We start from the raw sequence: 27,117 nt of genomic DNA on the forward strand, positions 1-27,117 counted from the left end.
ATCATAAATGATTCTTCTGATAGTTGGACTGTTACCTTTGTATTTATCAAAGTATAACAAGAAAATTAATTTAGTATCAAATTGTTATTTTTGGTATTTTATATGCATTCACTTATATAATGATTTTAATTTATATAGACATATATATCTATTCACTTATATAATGAATAATGAAGAGGTTTTTTCAGTTTAATTTATATAGACATATATAATAGATTTCTTTCTCTTTACAGTATGCTATGGATTGTTTGAAGTTTGTCAGATAGTTACCTCCCTTGATGTCAAACTGGTTGTCACATTATGGAAAGCCATTTCAAAGTAATTATGATATGACTAATTATTTCATACATATTCATGATAACAGTAATAATATATAAAGTTATAAATTTTCTTGCTTGTGATGATAGTTACAGAACAGGAGACTACAGTATTTCTTTTCTACTTACAACAGTAGCCTCAATATCCTCAATATCTTATTTCCAATTTCATGTAGAACAGCCAAAAATTGTATAGAGGTATTTCATGATGAGACCTTGTCAGCCAGTCATTGTGGCATGACCATGACCTCATTTTCATGTTGTAGTTGTTATGTGTATTTTTCTTCAGTAACCATACATGATTTTTCAACAATATTTAGTATGTGCATTAGTTGAGAAGAGTTTGTGCATCTGATAATGTCATTTGGCATTTATTGTCTTGGTATTTTTTGGTTTTCAAACAAAAAACAAATTGAGAATTCATTGTTAAAACTAACAATTTAAAAAAAAAAGCTTATTTCATTCTGATAAAATACAGTTCACAAATCCAGGGCTTCCAAAACTGTCATATATTCCGGACTTGACCGAAACTTTCATAAAAAGACCGGCTGCTCTCAGCTTCAAACGGTCAAATAGAATTGGTGTGCCACATTTTGTTATTCAAGGCATTTTCATGAAACGGTCATTTCAATTTTTACCAACTATCGATCGTTAAAAATGTCCGTTTGGGCATTTTAGTTTATAATTGTGGCAATCTATTTCACAAAGATATTTCGGTCATAATTGGGTTTAATAAAACAGAAGCAGCATATTTCAGATACTTTGAAGTGTCTCAGTTAGTCTAATCCTCTGGGTACATAAATGTACGGCTTGGTCTTTAGCTTGTGTACATCAATAAAAAGTAGAAAAAAACACGTTTTCTTTTATTTAAATAACAACAAGCTGTCAAACAATTATCCCTTCAATAAGTTATATTGAAGCCATAAATCATTCACTGATTACAGGTTTGTTACCTTTGATGAGGTGTCCTTAGCTTGTCTTTATCAATAGAATTAATGATGCATAACAATGTACATAAAGGTAATCAGGTAAACGAGGTCAAACATGTAAGCGTGTATGGAACAACATCCTATTTAATTACGCTTTATAGATATTATTTTAAATGAGCATTCAGTTTAAAAAAGTATCCTGATATTTAAAAGTTATTCTTCAAATAAGGATAATTGTAAATGAATAAGTATGATATATATTATTTTATTTAACACTGTACATCGTGTTAAATACTGGGGTACTCTCAAGGGGAAAATTTACTAAAATATATAGGAAAAACTGTACCAAGCTGAGTTGTCCAATAAATAAGGGGGCGTTCTCTAATCTTGTTTTCATATTAAAAACTGTTTTTATAATTAAAATCATAAAGAATAATATCCAATCATGACAATCTCCGACTGTTATAAAGACTTTGTCTCAAATTGAACTTTACAAATCTGCCATCATAGGCAAACGTAAACGTGACGATTCCGATCAAAATTCGAAATCTGCTAGAAGCTTTATTCATAAATGGTTACAACTGTTTTTATGGTTAAGATTTGACAGTATGCTAAATGCCATGTTTTGTGACATTTGTCAAAAACATAAACTTAAAAATAACTTTGTAAAGCCTGGTTCGACAAATTTTCGAAAGTCAGCCGTTGTAGAGCATGCTTATAGCAATGACCACATTCAAGCTCTTAAATTAGAGACAGCTTCCAAAAGTAATCCAATTGTATCAGTATTTGAGAAAGTTCATGAAAAGACTGACAACGGCGCAATGTGCACCTTGTTCCGTAATGCTTACTTTATTGCTAAAGACAACTTACCAATGGACAAATTTCAGTCAATAAATGATTTAACTAAGTTAAATGGTGCCGTGATCACTTCTAAATTATATCAAGAGAACAATATTGCCTCCTCCGAATTTATTCAGACAATTTCCGATGTTATAGAGAAAGAGGTGATGTCCGACGTAAAGTTAAGTCCCGCCGTGGGAATTATGATCGACGAGTCAACTGATCTGGCTACGCAAAAACATTTAATTTTGTACTTATCATTGTACAAAGAAAAATGTTATCACTGTTCAGTAGATTTTACACGGTTTAAAACAATATCCTTCATTGGGCCTCCTCAATGTTATCTAAAAATACCGCATCAGTTGTAAAAGTCACGTGGTCAGGTAATCAATACACAAAAAGAAAAGTATCACGTGTATTGATGATCAAGTTGTACTGCAATTAAAGCCAACATCAACAGTTTCAAATAAGATGGCCTTAATTTACAAAGTGTTAAGTACTCACAGAGAGAAGATAGATTATATAAACAGAAAAAAAACATGAGAACAGTCAGGTACTGAAGCTGATTGATGCAATGATGGTTACTGTATTACAATACACAGAAAAATGACACAATACCGAGGATAATATTTTATTTATTTTTAGAATGAAGAAAACAAAACAGTTATAAATAAATTTATTGCATATAACACTACTAATTATTTAGACACATATATCAATTTATGCATCCTCTCAGTTACATTTAAGTATCCAGCTGATCATTGACCGTCAAAAATATTTCTTTGAAAAATGTCCGGCTGTCGTCAGGAAATTTTGGAAGCCCTGCACAAATCCCTCAGAATTAAAGACTTGCTAGAAGAGATAACTTTTGCACAAAAGTGATAATCAATTTAGGGATAGGGAAAAGAGTGGGGGGGGGGGGGTGGGTAAATAGTCTAGTGCTGCAAAGCAACTATTTTTGAACTTTTAAAAGAATTTAAGAAACCAAGAATTGGTACTAGCCCAAACAAAAAAATTTTGACTGAAAGATATATAAAGAGATCTCTTGAAAATTATATTGATTTCATTTAATAATTATATTCTAATGCCAGCAATTATTTTCTCCTATGTAGTTCATATTAAAATCTTGCAATTTAGAACTTTATTTTCCTTTAAAAGTATGACAATCTATATTTTTAATTAATTTGTTATGGCTCCGCCGACTTAGGTCGCGGACAAATAGATCATTCTGCAATGAACAATATACAGACTTTTATTCTAAACGCCTTATCATATTGAGCTGAATTTTTGTATGTGAGTCATCTATGATGAGTTACAGATCGAGTTTATGTTTGGTTTTGCTCTGCTGATTTTTGCCAAAATAACAGGCTTTGGACTGAAAATTGCATGAAAATAAGTTATATAGACTTTTTTCTAAATGCCTTCACATATTGAGCTGATTTTTAGTATGTGAGTCTATGATGAGTTACATAGGGACTTAAGGTTCTGCTCTGCTGATTTTTGCTGAAATTATGGGCTGCTGACTTTGAAAATTTCAACTCATAAAAATGGCTTCAAGCTTTTTTTGCGAGCGGGGCCATTCGTGTCGTTCCAACACATCTAGTTTTAAATGTCATTGGACAATTCTTTCTGATGTAAATTTAAACATTCATCTTAACTACATAAATTGAATAATCATCAAAATTTTACTTTGTAGACATGCAGTTCAAAAGAAAGATTTATTAAAACATCATCTAGATGTTGATAAGATGATACAGTACCTGTGTTCTGAGATAAGTAATGGTTATACTTATCTGTTCCAGCTGTTGCCACATGTAGATGAGGAAGGAATGGTAAGATTACTCATACTCTAATGACAATTGACTAGGATTGCCAGTTTTCCAGCTGATGATTGGTGGTTCTCTCCAGGCACTTTGGTTTCCTCTACAAATAAAGACTGACTGGCATGATATAGCCAAGAGTGCTGAAAGTGGCATTAAACACCAACACTCAGTTAATCTCTGCCCTTTTCTGGACAGAAAACAAGATAAAATATGTCTAAAATAGTTGTATTAGTGTATTGAAACTAACTGTAGGTTTTGTCTAGTACTGTTAATCCTAGTGTACTTAGTAGATGTAAATAAAATGTGTATTGGTTAATCCCTAATAATGAAGTTTTGTGTTTTCTGAAGAAACGCCGATATTTCTTTGTCTGAAAATTTTACTTAAACCTTGAATGCCTAACACCATGATAGATTTTAGTGAAACTTAAGAAAATGGATATTTCCTGAAGAAATATGACTTGAGTATCACAAATTTGAATGTATTTTAATTTTTTTAACAATGTATCACAATTATATACTTCATTGACATTTGTCATTCATATAGCCATTGTTTTAAAAGGTATTATCCCAGGGTGACGAGAAAGGATTTCAGAAATCGGTGAAGATTTTAGGTTTCCAGATGAAGATAACAGTTACTTTAGTCAAAGAATACAGTGATTACTTATCAGACTGTGGATTAGATGTGTATAAAGTACTTATACATTTACAAAGGTACAGTTACTTTAGTCAGAAAATACAGTGATTACTTATCAGACTGTGGATTAGATGTGTATAAAGTACTTATACATTTACAAAGGTACAGTTACTTTAGTCAGAGAATACAGTGATTACTTATCAGACTGTGGATCAGATGTTTATAAAGTACTGATACATTTACAAAGGTACAGTTACTTTAGTCAGAAAATACAGTGATTACATATCAGATTGTGAATCAGATGTGTATAAAGTACTTATACATTTACAAAGGTACAGTTACTTTAGTCAGAGAATACAGTGATTACTTATCAGACTGTGGATCAGATGTGTATAAAGTACTTATACATTTACAAAGGTACAGTTACTTTAATCAGAGAATACAGTGATTCCTTATCAGACTGGATTAGATGTGTATAAATACTTATACATTTACAAGGGACAGTTACTTTAGTCAGAGAATACAGTGATTACTTATCAGACTGTGGATCAGATGTGTATAAAGTACTTATACATTTACAAAGGTACAGTTACTTTAGTCAGAGAATACAGTGATTACTTATCAGACTGTGGATCAGATGTGTATAAAGTACTTATACATTTACAAAGGTACAGTTACTTTAATCAGAGAATACAGTGATTCCTTATCAGACTGGATTAGATGTGTATAAATACTTATACATTTACAAGGGACAGTTACTTTAGTCAGAGAATACAGTGATTACTTATCAGACTGTGGATCAGATGTGTATAAAGTACTTATACATTTACAAAGGTACAGTTACTTTAGTCAGAGAATACAGTGATTACTGATCAGACTGTGGATCAGATGTGTATAAAGTACTTATACATTTACAAAGGTACAGTTACTACTGTGGATCCATTTATTTTCATTGTTGCTAATTTTTGTAGAAAAAATGCATTTTCGTAGATACCGGATATCATGGTTTTTACTTATTCTGCATAAAATGTATAGGAATTTAAAAAAATTTTTGAACACTAAAATTCATGGTTCATTTACTCCCACATAATTGATGGAAAATTATCACTTTGTTAATAATAATCAATCTACAGAATATGTTTAAATAAAAGGACATGTTGGTTTAAAGTCAATAATGTAGCAACCGACCAGTATATAGATTGGAACAAAAGAAGTACAATGTATAAATATGTGGAGATGTGATATGATTTCCAATGAAACAACTATCATGCAGAGACCAAATGATGAGGATGTAAATAACTATAGGTCACTGTACACCACCATTAATAATAAGCAAAACCAACAACATTAAGTATTCAGCTATAAAAAGCCTTGACGTGACAAAATGTGAAATGACCTGATCTATAATGAATGAAAAACAAATATGGCAGGGAGCAACCAACCACAACCACTGGATTACAGGTTCCAGGCTTTGGACAAGTGCATATAGAATATAACTGGTTTAACATGTTTGTAAGTGCTCAACCCTCCTCATAACCTTGGAACAGCTGTGTAACAGTCTGTTTTTTGTCTCGTGTCGACTAAGTTGAAAATGTTGAAAAAGCAAGACTAAGGCGTGCTTTTTCCAGCAGTGGCGTCAATAATGTACTAATCTGTGAAAAGGTGAAGTTTATTGGGAACCACTAGTGGTAGGTCAATGATAATTTGCATGCAGTTGTATAAGCATTGGCAAATTTCATTTCCATAGAGATTATAGGGCCCAGCCCCTCAGTCATGGTTAACTGACTTTGAAACTTTTGCTTAGTTTACATGTATTAGCTTGTGATTAGGTCAGTTTAAGGGGAACTATTAGTGGTAGGTCAATGATATTTGGTGTGCATATGTATTAGCATTGGCACATCTCATTTAACTTAGTTTACATTTAAAGTTTATGTTTAGGTTAGTTTAAAGGGAACCACTTGTGATAAGTCAATGATATTTGGTATGCAGTGTTATAAGCATTGACATTTCACATTTCAGTGGAGGTTATTTGGCCCTGCACCTTCAGTCATGGATCATTGACTTTGAATGATTGCATAGTTTACATGTTTTGATATTACCATTTTAATTTCAACCTTTGCATTATACCATTAAAATTACAAAATATAAAACATATCTCAGCTTATTTCAGTGAGAGATTTTCAAATGTTAGAGAAAAATTAATTGGAGGCTTAGAACTACTGATATCAGGTGACTTAAGATATACTTTATTTTACATATATCAGAAAATGTGTTGAGATACTTTTACACTTGTAGAATGATGCCACCAAGCATTCACAGACACCAGACTGAGGACCACCATAGCGATGAGATAAGAAGGCAACTTTTGAATGCTACAGAACCATTAGTATCTTGTTTTTTGATCAACACAAAGTTTTTACAATGTTTAGTCAGTTATTCTTCAGGTAAGTCAAGTCATTATAAATTAAAGAACCTTTGTGAGCATGCTCACATACCGCACGCCTCCACATTGTCACTGGACAAACAAAATCTCACCAGATTCCTAAGTTCAAAGACTCATAACTCTACAAAAGTCAACTGATAAAAATTTTCTTTTGGATATGCACATTTACATAAATTGAATCATAATTTCCTGTCGATATGCACATCTACATAGTATGTCCTTATTATCTACAAAGTTTCATGAAATTCTGTTGTGTGGTTTCAGAGGAGTTACGATGACAAACTGTTGCAGTAGTATATTGAGGTCAATAAGTTCAAAGAGGCATCACTCCTAGAAAAAAAATGAATCACAATTTCCTGTTGATATGCACATCTACATAGTATGTCCTTATTATCTACGATGGACTTATTTTTTTACAGTTAACATTTACAGACAGTCTGGGATTAAATTTTTTTGTCATGATAGATTTGTAAACCTTCATGGATTGTTATGAAACTTGGACAGTAGCTTATCTTCAAGACCAAGAAATAGCATTTAAAAAAAAAGTTACTGCCATTTTCAGGCCCTGCCCACTAGATCATGCTCCAGTGACTGCAGAGTTCGTGAAAATCGGCAGTCCTGTCTGCCAAAATGAGGCTCGGACCGGTATTTTGATTGCTAGCGGCGGTCCCGATGACTGATGCAAAAACCGACGTTGCAGTGCCTATGTCAGCATGTTTTTTACATCGTTCATCAGATGTAACTGCAGCTAATTTCCGGTATTAATTTCCAAATTTTATTATAAACAAACCAAAGCGACGAGCTACATGTGGCCTATCAAATTTGAATTTGAATTAGAACAATCAGAAGACCAGAACTGGTCTTTCATTGTAAAATTTGCCTGTGAAGAATAAAACTAATATAAATAAAGTTATTTTTCAATAAAATATGTTATTAATTTTATTTCAGGATAAATTTGACAGATTTTGTAAGACTGACTTATAATGTTGCTTTGTCAGTCCAAAAAAAGTTTTCGTGAACTCTGTGACTGAATTAATAAGCAATGTTGCTGTCCACCAAATTGTCTTTTCTGAATTTTATGCCGATAGGCAAGACATATCTCTATATCAACAGTTTATTTTATAAATGCACCAAAAAATATTTTATTTCTTCATCCAAATGATTTTTGGGGTTTTCTTTCACCACAACATGTACTGTGTCATATCCCCACACTACAGCACACATTTGTATCTGCATCTTCTTCTAAACCTCTAATCAGAATTCAACGAAACTCAATGAATTTTCACTGTCATATTTAGTTTTTTTATCCCTATTATTTTTGTTAGCTCACCTGGCCCATAGGGCCAAGTGAGCTTTTCTCATCACTTGTCGTCCGTTGTCCGTCATCGTCGTTAACTTTTTACATTTTGAACTTCTTCTGGAGAACCACTGAATGGAATGAAACCAAACATGGCATGAATGTTCCTTATGAGGTACTGACCAAGTGTTGTTACTTTGTAGCGGATCCATCATCCAAGATGGCCACCAGCGGGGGACTTAGTTTAACATAGGACCCTATGGGAAATACATACAAATGTCTTCTTTTAGAGAACCACTGAATGGAATGAAACCAAACATGGCATGAATGTTCCTTATGAGGTGCTGACCAAGTGTTGTTACTTTGAAGCTGATCCATTATCCAAGATGGCCGCCAGTAGGGGACTTAGTTTAACATAGGACCCTATGGGAAATACATACAAATGTCTTCTTTTAGAGAACCACTGAATGGAATGAAACCAAACATGGTATGAATGTTCCTTATGAGGTGCTGACCGAGTGTTGTTACTTTGAAGCCGATCCATAATCCCAAGATGGCCGCCAGCGGGGAACTTAGTTTAACATGGGACCCTATGGGAAATACATACAAATGTCTTCTTTTAGAGAACCACTGAATGGAATAAAACCAAACATGGCATGAATGTTCCTTATGAGGTGCTGACCAAGTGTTGTTACTATGAAGGCGATCCATAATCCAAGATGGCCGCCAGCAGGGGGACTTAGTTTAACATTGGACCCTATGGGAAACACATACAAATGTCTTCTTTTAGAGAACCACTGAATGGAATGAAACCAAACATGGCATGAATGTTTCTTATGAAGTGCTGACCGAGTGTTGTTACTTTGAAACTGATCCATAATCCAAGATGGCCGCCAGCAGGGGACTTAGTTTAACATGGGACCCTATGAGAAATACATACAAATGTCTTATTTTAGAGAACCACTGAATGGAATGAAACCAAACATGGCATGAATGTTCCTTATGAGGTGCTGACCAAGTGTTGTTACTTTGTAGCGGATTCATCATCCAAGATGGCCGCCAGCGGGGGACTTAGTTTAACATAGGACCCTATGGGAAATACATACAAATGTCATCTTTTAGAGAACCACTGAATGGAATGAAACCAAACATGGCATAAATGTTCCTTATGAGGTGCTGACCAAGTGTTGTTACTTTGAAGCTGATCCATTATCCAAGATGGCCGCCAACAGGGGACTTAGTTTAACATAGGACCCTATGGGAAATACATACAAATGTCTTCTTTTAGAGAACCACTGAATGGAATGAAACCAAACATGGTATGAATGTTCCTTATGAGGTGCTGACCGAGTGTTGTTACTTTGAAGCCTATCCATAATCCAAGATGACCGCAAGCGGGGGACTTAGTTTAACATGGGACCCTATGGGAAATACATACAAATGTCTTCTTTTAGAGGACCACTGAATGGAATGAAACCAAACATGGCATGCATGTTCCTTTTGAGGTGCTGACCAAGTGTTGTTACTTTGAAGCTGATCCTTCATCCACGATGGCCGCCAGATGGGGACAATGTTTAACAAAGGACCCTATGGACAATACTTACAAATGTCTTCTTTTAGAGAACCACATACTGAATGGATTGAAACCAAACATGGCATGAATGTTCCTTATGAGATGCTGACTAAGTTTTGTTACTTTGAAGCTGATTCTTCATCCATGATGGCCGCCAATGGGGGGACTTCCTTTAACATAAGACCCTATGGGAAATACATACAAATGCTTCTTCTAGAGGTGCACTGAATGGAATGAAACCAAAACATGGCATAAATGTTTCTTATGAGGTGCTGATGAAGTGTTGCTACTTTGTTGCCGATTTACTGTTCAAGATGGCCACCAGGATTTTTTATTAAATTACAGGACCAATATTAAACCAAATTTGGCCTCACTCATTATTAGGGTATCTGTTATGATTTTAATCTATTTTTACATGATTTCCAAAACCAAAGTAGAATCAGGTGAGCGACACAGGCTCTTGAGAGCCTCTAGTTGGTGTTACCCTAATCAAATTATTGCCTTTGCCATTCAAGTATGTGGGGTCTGGGAGTATCATTTTGTAAGCTTTGTCTTTAGTTTTATAATGTGATTTTTTTTCTGTTATTATGAGAAATAGAACAACTGTGTATGTTTTATAGAATCTTTTCAAGGTATATATGTCCGTCAGACAGGTTTTACCTAACCTTGACCTGTGACACCTCTTTGGGTGTAAAGAATGATTGTAAAATGAAAATAACACTTTATAAATATGGTGCGTCTGAAGCACTTTTCTGGATTTACATTAATCAGGAATGATTGTGCCTGATATTCATATGATGAAGACATAATCTTTCAATCAGTTTAATTGAGGTCTGGAGCTGGCATGTCAGTAACTGCTAGTAGTCTGTTGTTATTTATGTATTATTGTCATTTTGTTTATTTTCTTCTGTTTCCTATTCTGACAACGGACTCGCACTTCTCTTATACTGAGTTTTATTGTGCGTTTGTTTTTTCTACATTGGCTAGAGGTATAGGGGGAGGGTTGAGATCTCAAAAAACATGTTTAACCCCGACGCATTTTTGCGTCTGTCCCAAGTCAGGAGCCTCTGGCCTTTGTTAGTCTTGTTTCATTTTAAATTTTAGTTTCCTGTTTATAATTTGGAGTTTAGTATGACGTCCATTATCACTGAACTAGTATACATTTTTGTTAAGGGGCCAGCTAAAGGACGCCTCCGGGTGCGGGAGTTTCTAGCTGCATTGCAGACCTATTGGTGGCCTTCAACTGTTGTCTGCTCTATGGTCGGGTTGTTGTCTCTTTGACACATTCCCCATTTCCATTCTCAATTTTATAAACCCAAAGAATTGTTGAAATGTTAGAATGAATAAATACCTGATTTGTGATGAGCTATATGAGCAAAAGGGATCTAAAAAGAGTAGCTAAATTCATCTAAGGTCAACTTTGTATGAGGGAGTTAGAACATAAGAATGGTGTACATGTCTGTCTGACAAGGTTCATCTGACATCGACCCCATTTTCATGGTTCATTGGTCAATGTTCAGTTTTGTGATTACATCCATTTCTCAGATACTGTTAGCAAAAGGTCAACTGAATTTGGTGTATAGAATGAATATGACTGTAAGGTGTATATCTTACACAGTTTTCTGACTTTGACCTCATTTCACTGCATTGATAATGTTAAGTTTCTGTTAAACCTGTATTTAGACTTTGATCTTAAAGACTTTCTTTATAAAATTCAATCATAATCAGTTACAAAGAGGAGACATTTAAGTGTATACACTCCTATTTATACTCAGTAAGCATGGAATTTTTGTCAATGTCAAATACAAATGATGGTTTTCTTAACATGTCATCTCCTTTGTTGAGTTGTCTTCTTTTTGGTATTTTATATCCTTACACATAAGATGTTCAAGTTTGAAATTGCGATGAAATAAAATGATGAAGGTTTTTATGTTTTTATATAAACCACCTTTGCATAAGTTTTAAAGTGTTGTATTTTTCTACTAGGGATAAAACTGGTTAGGAAAAATCTAAGCATATGAAAAAAAAAGAGATAAGGGGTGTGAATGAGATAGTAACCCAATAACAAAAATAACCGGTAGATATCTAGAGGGCAATATACAGTCTTTAACAAAATACAGGTTCTATGCAATAGGTCATGCTCTAAATTTCCTGGAGTCTTTTCAAGTTGTGAATATTGGAGATGGTACAGTATGTTTTATGGCTTATTTGATCTTGTAAATTCACTGAAAATAAAAGTTTTTGATACTACATCAGTACATGTATTACTAATCATATTTTTTAAGCATTAGATGAAGGGTTTTACAAAAATGTGTATGCTGGCTAAGCCTTAAATCTAATAACACAATTTGACTGTGACGTCACAAGTGAGATTTTTCAGAATTCAGCTAAAATAGACTAATTTGAAGAATATTTTAGCTGAATTATCCTAGATCACAAGCATTGCCCAAAATGGTGTTTTGCCAATGAATAGATAAACACATAACAAACTTACTGTTTAAATTTCTTTTGGTAGACAGAGGAGCTTCATATTAGTTGTAAGCATTTACGAGTCAAAGTGTCAAGATTTTTGTGTAATTTTAGCATTTTACTTAATTTGCTGTCATGTGATTTAGAGCTAATTTGACCCCAAATTGTAATATTTTGCCTTCTTTAATAGAAACAATCTAAAATATGCCTGTCAAACTTAGAATATTTTAATAAAAATGTTCGTCACAAGCTGAAGTTTATAGATTTGCAGTAAGGATAATAGATTGTAAAGGCAAAAGATTGAACTTCCAAATTTTAGTGGAAACTTACACAAATTAGAATAGTTTGTAAAGCAAAAGCTTCAATTTTATCTTCAACCAACAATACAACATTACTTCATTACGAATATATCAACATTTTCTTTAATATGTTGTACAGAATTTCTATGTCTTGTAGTACGTTTATAAAGGTTGTAGTTATGAATCATTGAATATAGAATATTAAGAAAAATTTCTATTTTTATTGTTTATTTATTTCAGAAATTTCATTGTGGCATCCTTATTTTTTGTGCCTGAATCAATTTCATCAGGAAAACTATGTGGTCCTGCTTGAAATTCAATTGTTTCATTTTGCTGTTATACTAAAGGATGATTGTCTAGATGAAATCCATCAGGCAAACCCTTTGATCCTTCTTGAATTTGAGGTGTTTCATTTTGTTGTTGTACTATATTTTCATTGTCTGGGTCAATTTCAGCTGGTGAACCATTTGATCCTACTTTAAATTCAGGTGTTTCATTTTGTTGTTGTTCTATAGTTTCCTTCTCTAATTCAAATCCATCAGGAAGACCATCTAGTCCTACTTTAAATTCAGTTGGTTCATTTTGTTGTTGTACTATAGTTTCATTATCTGGATCAAATCCATCAGGAAGACCATTTAGTCCCACATGAAATTCAGGTGTTTCATTTTGTTGTACTATGGTTGCCTCGGTTTCATTTTTACCTTCACCAGGAATAGGTAGTTCTTTAGTTGGGTTTGCAGTCGTTGATTCTATAAATGAATTAGATTGTCATTAAAATATAGCTATTTAGCTCACTTGGCCTTTCAGCCAAGTAAGCTTTTCTTATCACTGGGCAACTGTTGTCCGTCATCAGTTTTATAAACATTTATAAAAATCTTCTCTGAAACCACATGGCTTAATTTAATCAAACTTGGCCACAATCATTATTGGGGTTTCTAGTTTAAAAAATGTGTCGATTGACCCCGCCTGTCAACCAAGATGGCTGACATGGCTAAAAAAAGAACATAGGGGTAAAATGCAAGTTTTGTCTATTATCTTGAAACTGCTAAATAGAGAAAATCTGACAGGGGCAGAAGTGCTGATCAACCAGCTGTTCATTTATGTTAAGCTGTCAGACAGTTTTTTATAGGAGTTATTGCCCTTAAATGTCAAATTCTATCATTTTTTTGTCTTTTTTGTCTATTATTTGAGATACAAGGACATTTTTATTAGGAAAAATGATTAGCAAGACAAGATCTACAAATAAATCAACATGGCTGAAATCATCAGACAACTACTTTTGGAGTTTTTGCCTATTATCTTGAAAAGTGTATTACAAATGTAGATAGAAACTTTAAAAAGCAAAAATGATCAGCAGGACAAGATCTACAAATATGTCAGCATGACTGAAATTGTCAGTTAAGTCTTTATAGAGTTATTGCCCTTTTGTGATGATTTTTACGAACAAATGGCTATTGTTGAAGATGCAGGTGAACGACACATACTCTTTAGAGCCTATAGTTTTACATATTGTTATTGTTATCTTACTTTATTTTCTCACCTAACTAAAAGGGTCAGCTTTCTCATCAAATGGCATCTGACCTTCATTGTTAAACATTTTAAAGAAACGACTGGGCAAATTGCAGCCAAATTTACCATAATTATTTGTAGGGGTCTACTTAAATGTTTTTAGTTTTTTATCTCATAAAACCAAAAACAACAGTTATTACTATAGATAGAACATAAGGGTAAAACAGGCAAAATTTAAATTTTTTTTTACTTTCCCAGTAAGTAATTTTAATATATCACGTATATGATTGTACAATTAGAAGTAACAGGTAAATAATTATGTTTTTTTTCACAATTTTCTAAAACACTGTGAATCTTCCTTACAGCTGTTGAGCTGATTTTTGGGTCATTGTCGTATACATATTTAAGTAGTAGCGAAGTTCAAAGAGTCAAAAAACGAGACATAGGTATGCTGTTTCCAGCGGCGGCGGGGTCAACAACGTATTAGTGTGTGATTAGGTCTAGTTTATGGTGAACCACTAGTGGTAGATCTATATTTGGTATGCAGTTGTATTAGCATTGGCACATCTCATTTCCATGGAGATTATTTGGCCCTGCCCCCTCAGTCATGGTATATTGACTTTGAAATTTTTGCTTAGTTTACATGACTTTTTTGTATAAGTTTGTGATTAGGTCAGTTTATGGGGAACCACTAGTGGTAGGTCAGTGATATTTGGTATCCAGTTGTACATGTATAAGCATTGGCATATCTCATTTCCATGGAGATTATTTGGCTCTGCCCCTCAGTCATGGACTATTGACTTTAAAACTTTTGCTTAGTTTACATGAGTTAGTTTGTGATTAGGTCAGTTCAAGGGGAACCATTATCGGTAGGCCAATGTCAATTGGTATGCAGTTGTATAAGCATTAGCACATCTCAATTCCATGGAGAATATTTGGCCCTGCCCCCTCAGTCATGGTCTATTGACTTTGAAACTTTTGCTTATTTTCATTGAAAACTGAATCTCCATGACTTATATTTTATACAAGAGTGATTCCAGTAAATATAGGAGTCCAGATTCATCAAATTCAATGGAAGAAAGACTGGCATGGTGGTTCACTGTAAATTGAGAAGGCAAAGCTTTTTTCATGTATTACCCAGTATATAGTTCTTATCACCATAGATAAGTATAAAAAATCTATTTCAAGAATAACACAAAACAATGTGAAAGCACTTTAAAATATGTAAACAATATAAATTTTTACTCACTCAAAAGTATGAAGATTAAAGGAACAGCCAAATAAGATTTCAAATTCCTTCCCATAATGAAGTATCTGGAAAAATACTGTTGTCACTACTCGTATGAAAAATAAATTAGTTTGACAGCTGGTTTGTTATAAATGAAGTTTCATACAGGATATACTTCAGTGATCAGCACTCAAATGTTGGCCTTGCTTGTTCATTAAAGTCATGTGACTGCTTTTCTAAAAGCTTCATCCACCTGTTCGCAGGTTTTTGAGTTAACAGTTCAAAGATCAGAAAACAATACAAGAAAATATATCAAACTTGCTTAAACTTGTATGATCCATAAAATTGATATTGACTCATAATTAGATATGAAATTAGCAAAATCTATTATATCCTACTGTTATAATGCAATAATGCAAGTAATTTTATAACAATTTTTTTCCCATTTCTTTACTGAATTTTTATTCTCTGGAAGTTCAGTAAATCATTACTGAGGTACCGAGAAAAAAGCTGTAATCTTTTAAAATGTAATACAGCAGTTGTGCAATAACTTAAATTGTACAAAAAAAAAGAGGAAAAAAAGTAATGTGACAAAAGACCTACTATTTGGTTGTCACACCCACCATTAGAGTAAACAACTGACCAGAAAATTTGTACCCAATATATTTTGGCATACATTATAAATAACTTTCATTTCATACAAACTTTTAAAGCTTAAAATAGCTTCACAAAATGAGGAGTTGATACTATTGATTGGCTGATTGATGGTTGCTTAAGGTCATGTTGGCAAATATTCACGTCAACCCCTTTAGTCCTGCTTGGTATAAATATTGTTTTTTACGACCCGAAAATTTTGGGAGCATGTAGTAATCTCTTTGTTGTGAGTGTGTCCTAAACAAATGGTAACTTCAATACCCATGGCTTGATTGAAAGCAACTTATACAGGTGGAAGATATAGGGAAGGGGACATTTGTGTCAATAGGTTAAAGGTCATGGTCGCTTTTTCTGAAGAAAAAAAATAGATTTATTTTTCTTAGTCAGTTTTGGTATTGTATCCCACTATGTAATACATTTATACAGTTTAACAATAAACGAGAATAGAACATATATATTGGTCACTCCAATTTTACCATTTTTTTTTTAAAAGTTTTCTCTCAATATATGGACAGTTTGGGGAGCATCAGATGGCAGTTCCAGCTTTTTAGTTATTTTATATTGAGTGAGATAAGAAGTGAAATGAAAGTCCAATTTTCTGGATTTACCCTCATCAGTAACGCTCAAACCCAAAAATTTGAAGGCCAAGGATGTATAAATACCTGAAAACGTTCTGGAGCTAAATGACCAAAAGAGACTTGAAAAGAATTTCTGAGTTGCAAGATCAACTTTGCTTGAGGGAGTTGGAACCTTAGTTTCTAAGTAATTTATCAATTTATTAAAAGAAAATTTTAGAAAAATTTGTAAAAATCATGTCACATTTTTGTTTCTTATTTTTTAAGTACACATTAGCCAGAATAACTAGGTGAATATTTATTTTCTAACCAAATGACACGTACATCTACTGTAGAAAGTTCACCAAGTAGTAACATATACATATATTTGTACCATGTAGTTTAATCATTGATTTTGTTATCATTGTATGATTTCTGTACCACAACTTTTACATCTTATGTTTATAAATCTAAGTCAAATTTTGACAAACAAAACTACATGCATATGAAAAAAGTCAATATTTGGTCTTGTTTTTAGTGTTGCCTGTTTCAGAAATAAGATATAAAAAATACATCTTTAGTATGATATTGACCCATAGAATGTTCTATATAATTAAATGCTAAAGCAGTTTTCCTTTACTCAATACAAAATTATATTCCGGAATATGCAATGGAAAGGTTTCCTCTGAGCTGCCATACCTTGTCCAATGATCTGAAAAGTTCAACTTTCTTATATTTTATTTGTGTTCACAAATCAAGACATTTTTTTTCTTTCAACATTTAAATACCAAACAGTATAAATATATAGATATATAAACATGTACTTAAAACATAGATTTATTATACTGATAAATCTTGCATGACTGTAGCAGGACAATAGTGGTAAAGTTAGAACAAATCAACTGCCATAATTTAACATGTCCAGTGTGCCTCCATTATGGTTAAAGTTTACATTCTAGTTAATATCTCAATAACAGTAAGTGATAAGTTTGTCCAAACTTGTTTGAATAGATGTATCAGTATTTTGGATGAGTTTGTCAGCATCAGGGCAAAAGTAAGTCACTGTGTCCTACATTTCATACTCTATTGCCCTTTGTCAAGTTTTTGGCGAGCCTGCCACTTTTGTCGCAGAAAGCTCGACATAGGGATAGGGATAGCTGCGGCGGCAGCGTTAGCTAACTTTTTAAAAGCTTTATATTTTAGAAGGTGGAAGACCTGGATGCTTCATACTTTGTATATAGATGCCTCATGTTACGAAGTTTCCGTCAGTCACATGTCCAAAGTCCTTGACCTCATTTTCATGGTTCAGTGACTACTTGAAAAAAAAGTTCAGATTTTTTTGAATGTTTAATTCTCTCTTATAGTAATAGGATACCTATATTTGGTATGTGCGTACCTTGCAAGGTCCTCATGCCCGTCAGACAGTTTTCACTTAACCTCGACCTCATTTCATGGATCAGTCAACAAGGTTAAGTTTTGGTGGTCAAGTCCATATCTCAGATACTATAAGCAGTAGGTCTAGTATATTTGGTGTATGGAAGGACTGTAAGGTGTACATGTCCAACTGGCAGGTGTCATCTGACCTTGACCTCATTTTCATGGTTCAGTGGTTATAGTTAAGTTTTTGTGTTTTGGTCTGTTTTCTTATACTGTATGCAATAGGTCTACTATATTTGGTGTATGGAATGATTGTAAGGTGTACATGTCTAGCTGGCAGGTGTCATCTGACCTTGACCTCGTTTTCATGGTTCAGTGGTCAAAGTTAAGTTTTTGAGTTGTGGTCTTTTTTTCTAATACTAAAGCAATAGGTCAACTATATTTGGTGTATGGAAATATTTTATGATCTATAAGTCAGTCGCGCAGGTTTTATATGACCTTGACCTCATTTTCAAGGTTCATTGCTCAGTGTTAAGTTTTTGTGTTTTGGTCTGTTTTTCTTAAACTATAAGCAATAGATCAACTATATTTGTTATATGGAAGAATTGTTAACTGTACATGTCTGCCTGGCATGGTTCATCTGACCTTGACCTCATTTTCATGGTTCATTGGTCAATTTTTAGTTTTCTTGGTTAATGTTAAGTTTATGTGACAGTTGTAATAAAGCTTTATATTTAGGACTATCAACATAATATCAATGATTAGTAAAGAAGGTGAGACATTTCAGCGTGTGCACTCTTGTCTGTTCATTTATCATTTTGGCAAATGTAGGTCACTATAACCTATATTACATTCTTGTCATCATTAATTGATTTAAGTGTATTGTGCAGAAGGAGGCAAACTTTGTAATCATAGATTACTATGAAGCTTTTGATGATTAAAAAACAAATGAAGCAGTAAATTTTATCATCCAGAGGGGTTTCACTGGTAAAAGAAAGATAATTGCCCTTCTGAGCTCTTGCTATATTTATTATGATAGGTCCTATAGTATATACATATAAAATATTATTTATGTTTATATAATGTTTAATTCTCTCTTATAGTAATAGGATACCTATATTTGGTATGTGCGTACCTTGCAAGGTCCTCATGCCCGTCAGACAGTTTTCACTTAACCTCGACCTCATTTCATGGATCAGTCAACAAGGTTAAGTTTTGGTGGTCAAGTCCATATCTCAGATACTATAAGCAGTAGGTCTAGTATATTTGGTGTATGGAAGGACTGTAAGGTGTACATGTCCAACTGGCAGGTGTCATCTGACCTTGACCTCATTTTCATGGTTCAGTGGTTATAGTTAAGTTTTTGTGTTTTGGTCTGTTTTCTTATACTGTATGCAATAGGTCTACTATATTTGGTGTATGGAATGATTGTAAGGTGTACATGTCTAGCTGGCAGGTGTCATCTGACCTTGACCTCGTTTTCATGGTTCAGTGGTCAAAGTTAAGTTTTTGAGTTGTGGTCTTTTTTTCTAATACTAAAGCAATAGGTCAACTATATTTGGTGTATGGAAATATTTTATGATCTATAAGTCAGTCGCGCAGGTTTTATATGACCTTGACCTCATTTTCACGGTTCATTGCTCAGTGTTAAGTTTTTGTGTTTTGGTCTGTTTTTCTTAAACTATAAGCAATAGATCAACTATATTTGTTATATGGAAGAATTGTTAACTGTACATGTCTGCCTGGCATGGTTCATCTGACCTTGACCTCATTTTCATGGTTCATTGGTCAATTTTTAGTTTTCTTGGTTAATGTTAAGTTTATGTGACAGTTGTAATAAAGCTTTATATTTAGGACTATCAACATAATATCAATGATTAGTAAAGAAGGTGAGACATTTCAGCGTGTGCACTCTTGTCTGTTCATTTATCATTTTGGCAAATGTAGGTCACTATAACCTATATTACATTCTTGTCATCATTAATTGATTTAAGTGTATTGTGCAGAAGGAGGCAAACTTTGTAATCATAGATTACTATGAAGCTTTTGATGATTAAAAAACAAATGAAGCAGTAAATTTTATCATCCAGAGGGGTTTCACTGGTAAAAGAAAGATAATTGCCCTTCTGAGCTCTTGCTATATTTATTATGATAGGTCCTATAGTATATACATATAAAATATTATTTATGTTTATTTCTGTTTTCCAGAATTAAGTTAATTTGAAAAATTCTGTTAGATAAAATATCTATGTATTTAGTTTATACTCATTTCAGTTGATAACCTGACTGTTGCTGACAGCTTGCCACATTTATTGCTTACTATTCATGTGATGAATTCCCTTCCCAAACTATCAGGTAAGTTTGTACATAACATTTCCAACATGTTCTTTTTCTTTTTAAATCCTTCATATGTTTGAAACTGGAAACGTTAAAAGGTTTTATTTATTACTGGCCATTTACATATTTTAAATAAAGAAAAAGAAACTTTTGAGAATCTTCCACTGGTATTGTTTAAAAGTACTTATTCTAGCTTTTACATAAAAACTTGTTCATACAAAACGAAGCTGAAAAAAATTGAAAATTAATGTTTCCAGTATTTTGGTTTCTTGCAAGGTATGTTTTTGTTTTGAATGAGAAATGTGTATGTCATAAATTAGTAATATTACTTTTGGTATGATTTACAGACAGTGAAAAGGAAAGATGGTTGTCACCAAATAACCACCCTGAAGACATCCAAGCTCACAGTCTAATACAAACAATCTTCTATCTCCTAAACAAATGTAAGTTTACATACAGAGAAATGGACTTAATATTTAGAAATTATGTTGCATTATGGGACCAATATAAAAGTAAGAAGATGTGTTATTATTGCCAATGAGGCCAAACGATGTAGAAGGTTAGCAACTATAGGTCACTACGGCCTTCAACAATGAGAAGAACACATACCGAAAAGCAAGCTATAAAAGACCCTGATATGAGGAATGTAAAGCAATTTAAATGAGAAAACTAACTGATTTATGTAAAATACAGTAAAAGAGAAAACAAAAATGATATACAGCAACAAAAGACAACTACTGAATTACAGGCTCCTGACTTGGGACAGGTACACACAGAATGTAGCGGGATTAAACTTGTAAGCGGGCTACCAACCCTCTCCCATCCTGGGAGTATAAAACGATAAATGAAAAACAAATATGTATGACTGCGACTTTGAGATGAAGAACAGCAATAAAAGCGCTGTTCCTTTGCTTTTTGTGTTTTTTGCTGTGCATATACTGATATTGTGTCATGGATGGATACCCATATAATTTCTTTTCTATTATGATACACAGCAACAAACGACAACCACATAATTACAGGCTCCTGACTTGGAACAGGCACATATAGAATGTTTTGGACATTTTGATTGGTCCAGAGGTCATTTTCAATAAAAATGCTGATGCTGCATTACATAATTTACAAGATCATAATTTCTGAATTCGTCCATTGATTTTTTTAATAAATTCCTTGGAATCTTCATTATGAGATGATTAAAGCAGAATAAAAAGGAAGTTTCTTAAATTACTAAAGACAAATGGTTTAACCAAGAATACCTATAATTCATCCCAACCTGCCATAACCGGTACTTTTTCTTTCAAATCACTACTTACAATATTATAAAGTAGAGTAAAAAATTCACTTCAATTCACAAAGATCAATATAGAGGTACATTTTTGTATACATAAATTGCTTTTTCTAACAAGCTTGTAGTTCATATTGAATATAATAAAATTGAGAATGGAAATGGGGAATGTGTCAAAGAGACAACAGCAGAAGGTCACCAACAGGTCTTCAATGCAGCAAGAAATTCCCGCACCCGGAGGCGTCCTTCAGCTGGCCCCTAAACAAATATATATACTAGTTCAGTGATAATGAACGCCACACTAAACTCAAAATTGTACACAAGAAACTAAAATTAAAAATAATACAAGACTGACAAAGGCTAGAGGCTCCTGACTTGGGACAGGCGCAAAAATGCGGCGGGGTTAAACATGTTTATGAGATCTCAACCCTCCCCTATACCTCTAGCCAATGTAGAAAAGTAAACGCATAACAATACGCACATTAAAATTCAGTTCAAGAGAAGTCTGAGTCTGATGTCAGAAGATGTTCTGTTAAAATCAGGGAGCATTTTATTTTATATTTGAATAGGTTCAGTGGAGGTGATTTTGCCTGTTTGTGTTCCAGGACTATCCAGTACAAGTAAAAAAGATAAGTATGTACAAATACAGTATATTCCTATTGGTTTTCTTACTGTTTAAAATAATAGAAATGTTTGTTATATATCAATAAGGGATCAACCTAACAACAAAAAACAGAAAAGACATCTAGTCTTTGGCTTCATTCTTCTGTTTATTTGCTGTCTCCTCATTATTTTATCCACAGAATTATATTTTTTCACATTCAAGGAGTTGAGCATTCAAGTATACTGTAAGGTGCATTTTTTGTTATTGAGTAGTTTAAATTTTGTTGGCAAGGTTTTATTTTATTGTTTTTTCTGATCCCTGATTTTAATCTTCCTTAACATCAAATGATTCTTCAAATTTTACAAAAAAGATGAATAGGATTTATATAACTGACTGGCTAATTTTTAAAGTATGTGCACATAGACTCTCTCTTTTTTTAAATCCTATATTTTATCCAAATCTTCAGGAAATTGACTGCGATTGAATTATTGTCTTCCAGTACTTTAATTCGCTGACAGATTTTCTGTATGCAGTGACCTTAACTACACCGGGCATCCAGATCTAAAATCAGCGGAGGGATCTGAATCCAGAGAAGTAATAAATGAAAAGTTTGTAACCGTGGGTAGGTAAAATATGGATCCGATTCCCATGAAACGTAATTCCTCTGTGGGAATTGTATCCAGAATTTACTTACCCACCGTTACAAAATTTTTTTTTTGATTGCTCCTTGGGATTCGGATCCCTCAGCAATTTTGGATCGGTTACATGACTCCTCTAGTTAGAAATTAACCAATCACACTGGTTTACTATATATGCAAAAATGATCAGCAAGACAAGATCTACAAATAAATCAGTATGTTAGAAATCGTATAGGAGTTATTGCTCATAAAATTACCATTTTTTGGGGGATATTTTGTCTATTTTCTTGAAAACTATAATAGATAGTTAGGGAAAAAAAGAAAGAAAAAAATCAGACCTACAAATAAGTCATGAAGGCGGAAATTGTTGGTTGACTTCTTATATGAATAATTGCCCCTAAATGATGATTATTTTTTTGCATTTTTACTTTATTATCTTGAAATAGATGGGAATGGGGTATGTGAGCTCACTAAAAGTACTTTCATTCTTTACAGGGAGGCTTGTTTGTATGATGAAATTTGCGTGCATTTCTGTGGTTTTATTGGAAGTTTACCAGCAGCACATTTTCATAAACTGGTATGTTTTATTTAATTACAGAAGATATTTCATTTTGCTTAGTTCCACCATGTTTGAAATATTTAATATTATTCATTAGACAGCATACTATACTTCTAAACATTTAACCTCATTGGACAGAAAATAACGCTGATTGATTTGAAGTGTAATTGATATTGCAGTATTTTTCAAATGCTTCACATCTTCAACAATATTTTGGATAAAGATTGCATGAAATGCAATCAAAACCCTATGGTACTGACTGGATTTCTAAATCTACCAAGGTTTATCACTACTTTTGAGATTCACAAAATATAGTGCATTGATCATAACATTGTAAACATCCAATCCATGATCATTTCCAGAAATTTATCAATGAAGTATATGCTCAGATATTCAAGTTACAAAATGATGTTTTACTTGTCAAGAAAATTACATAACTTGTGCAAGGGGCATGAATCTAACATTTGTTCTTAAAATATCAATGATGTCTTCTTCTTCTAGTGTATGCCCACCCTATTTGCAGGGTCACCGCATTAAAAGTATATGCCTTTATTATACCCCCGCTTTAAAAAAGGGGGGTATACTGTTTTACCTCCGTCTGTCCATCCGTCCGTCCGTCCCATGAATATTTTTCGTCGCATCTTTCTCAGGAACTACATTACAAGGATTTCTGAAATTTGGTTTCAGGGTTAATATTAGTCATTTATACCGTGTGATGTGTTTTCAGATTCATCACTCAACAACTTCCTGTTTACCTTATACTTTTAGTAGAGCAGGGGTATCATTAGTGAGCAGTAGCTCACAGATTCACTTGTTTTAAAAATAAATTAAATTTACCTTGTTAATATAGTTAAATGTTAATTAAATAAAACAAAGGTAAAATGGTAAAAGGAGAGAGAACATGTATTTACACTGTACACATCCGTCTGACAAGAAATTATAAAACTTATATTATTTTAAAATGGATAAAACTCTTTGATAAGACTGTTTGCTTTATCTGCAGTTAAAAATTTCCACTTGCAATGATAAAAGTATTCATGGTTTCATAGTCTTGACTAATGGATAGGGCCTTATATATCGCGTAGGAACCCTCATATTTGAGTGAATTAAAATCTAAAAAAAAATTAAATTTCAATAGTATAAAATTTAATCTTAAAAAACTGAGTTGGTATGATTTCAAAGTATAAGATTTAACTTTGAGAAGTCTATTAAAAAGGATTAAAAATGGTATTTATTTATTGTCTAGATGTAAGAGACATGGGGATATAATTTAATTTTGGATGTAACGCGTCTTCTGATTGGCTGACGTTGTTTTGTTTATCAGCTCATAGACATAATTTTGTCATGTGACCTTGACGTCATCAATGTTTTTTCATGGTTTACTCAGGTTTAAAATGGAATTTAGAATTAAATTATAAGAAATGACTGTAATATTTTTTCTGTCTATTCGAAATAACATAAAAAATGTGGTGCACACTTTAAAATAACCCGCTACGCTGGTTATTCAGTGTGCACCACATTTTTTATGTTATTTCTTCGTAGACAGAAAAAATATTTCGCATACTAAGAATCCGGTTAAGTGGTTTAAAATATGATAAAACATATGTAGTTGTTGTCTCTCATGACCGATAGCACAACCACTGCTGTATAGTTGTGGAGACAATTTTGCCGATTAATGTTAGTTTTGTTAGAAAACAGTTCTTTTAATTAACACAGTAGTTCAGCTCCTTGATATGCAATGCATAGACCCAATCTTTGCATATTCTTTCTATAGCATCTAAATGAGATATAGATATGTAGGTATTGGTGCTGCAGTCGATTAGCAGTTTATGTAGGTGTATTTCTGATTTAATGACATGGTTATAAATAATCTTGTTGTCTGTCATTATCTTTTTTAATCTACTGTGGTGAGCATTTCTCACATTATCTAGACTTTTACAAGTAATTAGGAAATGTTTGTAATCTTCAGGGCCTTCCTTACATAACGTACATTCAGTCGACTTTGTTTTGTCAAATAGGGAAATGACATTTTAGGTTTTATAAGTCCCTATGAGAATTCTAGAATTAATTATACCTTTGCTGATGTCTCTTTTATGGTCTTTGACACTTCTCCAACAGATATTTGGTTTCTGAAAATTCCAGTTGTTTTTTTCAGTGTGTTCAAGAGGAGATTTAGTTTCAGCTATTTCTGTCCATCTCATTTTCCAGGTTGAATCTATCATATCGTGGGTTATTTTTTTCCAATTTTTCTTTGGGTTAAATATAATTTCATGTGCTGAAGGTAAATATAAGATCTGAGAATATTGTCCACTTTTATAAACCAACTATTGGATTGATAATCTTTTGTTGCCAGTTCTCTTATTCCTATTCTATGTTCGATTAAATTTTCATCTTTTGATATTCTGAGGAATAGGGAGATTACTGCTTTGTGAATAAGTTGGTTAACCGCTTCAGCTCCGAGAAGGATATAAATTGCAGCATCAGCAGTTCTTTGTGGTAAAGACAGAAGTTGCTTGAATGTCTTTTTTTGAAAATTTTCTGATTTTTTATTTATTACTTATGTTCTCCAAAGTTTGTATGATATTAATGGATTAATTCCGTGATTCCGTGTAGACCTGCTCCCATAAGAGAGGGCATATTTTATATGATATTAATGGATTAATTCCGGTGATTCCGTGTAGACCTGCTCCCATAAGAGAGGACATAGTTTGTATGATATTAATGGATTAATTCCGTTGATTCCGTGTAGACATGCTCCCATAAGGGAGTACATAGTTGCTCTTGCAGTGGAGATTCTATTCTCTATGTTTGGATTATTTTGTTTCTGTCTTTCTTTGTCATTGTTAAAGTAATCTTTAAAATTGGAGTTATCTTCCTTTGTCCCTTATTGTAGTTGTATCAACTACAACCAATGCTTTATACAATGCAATGTTTAATTTGACTTCCCACTGATAAATTAAAGCAAACTTTACCCTTCAGTGCTTAAAAGCACTTTGATTAACAGTAGTGTTTCACCATTGACTTAATATAGCATTTCGTTTTTGTTTTGTTCTGTTTCCTATGATTTATTTGACATTTTGCTCTGGAAAGTGTAGTTAAAATATGGGCAGAATTTATTTATTCAAAAGAAGCTTAGTTTTCCTAATACATGTATATGTTTTTTCTATCCCATAGGAAGAAGTATTAATAGATAATTTATTATCTACGAGTCCAGTCTGTTCACAGTTAGCTACAGATGCTTGGTGTTTCCTTGTTAGGTCAGTATTATATAGTCCTTAGTCAGAGGAAAAAGAAGAAGATAAATATTTTATTTGTAGTATTGGTAAATATGAGGGGAAAGTAGTTTTACACATTAAAAATTAGATTGAAGGAAAAAAATCTACACTCTAGATCAAAGGCTTCCAACAGTCATATTTGTCAGACAAATATAAATTTATCAGACATTGTCCGACTGGGCCAAGCATGAAACGGACATCCTACGTAGGTTTGCCATTTCAACGTTCATGTGATTCAGAAAAATCAACCATTTTGACTTGACCTTGTGCTTTAAACAGCCACACTTTTCCTGTCATTAAAGTGACAGTACTCTTATAAACAAGCCCTACTATAATCCCCTCTCATTACAATCATTTACCTGTGATCACCTGTGTTGGGTAAACTATTTGTGTCGGACATCAATCGATCTTTATGGAAGTTATTTTTCTATTTAAATTAAAAACATTCCTGGTTTAAATCTAACTACTTTCTA

The 27,117-nt window shown here is 33.0% G+C and overlaps 1 protein-coding gene across 2 annotated transcripts in view; it reads left to right on the forward strand.

Annotated features, from left to right (window-relative positions):
- The window catches only part of LOC127728045 (uncharacterized protein C1orf112-like), a 97,662-nt gene that overhangs the window by 47,273 nt on the left and 23,272 nt on the right, over positions 1-27,117 (forward strand). For both annotated transcript variants that reach the window (XM_052235217.1, XM_052235218.1), the window contains exons 9-17: positions 234-318; positions 3,783-3,918; positions 4,469-4,620; positions 6,839-6,987; positions 20,221-20,301; positions 20,631-20,726; positions 22,138-22,201; positions 23,306-23,387; positions 26,544-26,626. In XM_052235217.1, the coding sequence (XP_052091177.1) occupies positions 234-318; positions 3,783-3,918; positions 4,469-4,620; positions 6,839-6,987; positions 20,221-20,301; positions 20,631-20,726; positions 22,138-22,201; positions 23,306-23,387; positions 26,544-26,626 (928 nt within the window). The remainder of the gene's footprint in view (positions 1-233; positions 319-3,782; positions 3,919-4,468; positions 4,621-6,838; positions 6,988-20,220; positions 20,302-20,630; positions 20,727-22,137; positions 22,202-23,305; positions 23,388-26,543; positions 26,627-27,117) is intronic.

This window comes from Mytilus californianus, unplaced genomic scaffold (assembly GCF_021869535.1).
Source record: "Mytilus californianus isolate M0D057914Y unplaced genomic scaffold, xbMytCali1.0.p SCAF_2, whole genome shotgun sequence".
Taxonomy (NCBI): Eukaryota; Metazoa; Mollusca; class Bivalvia; order Mytilida; family Mytilidae; genus Mytilus; species Mytilus californianus.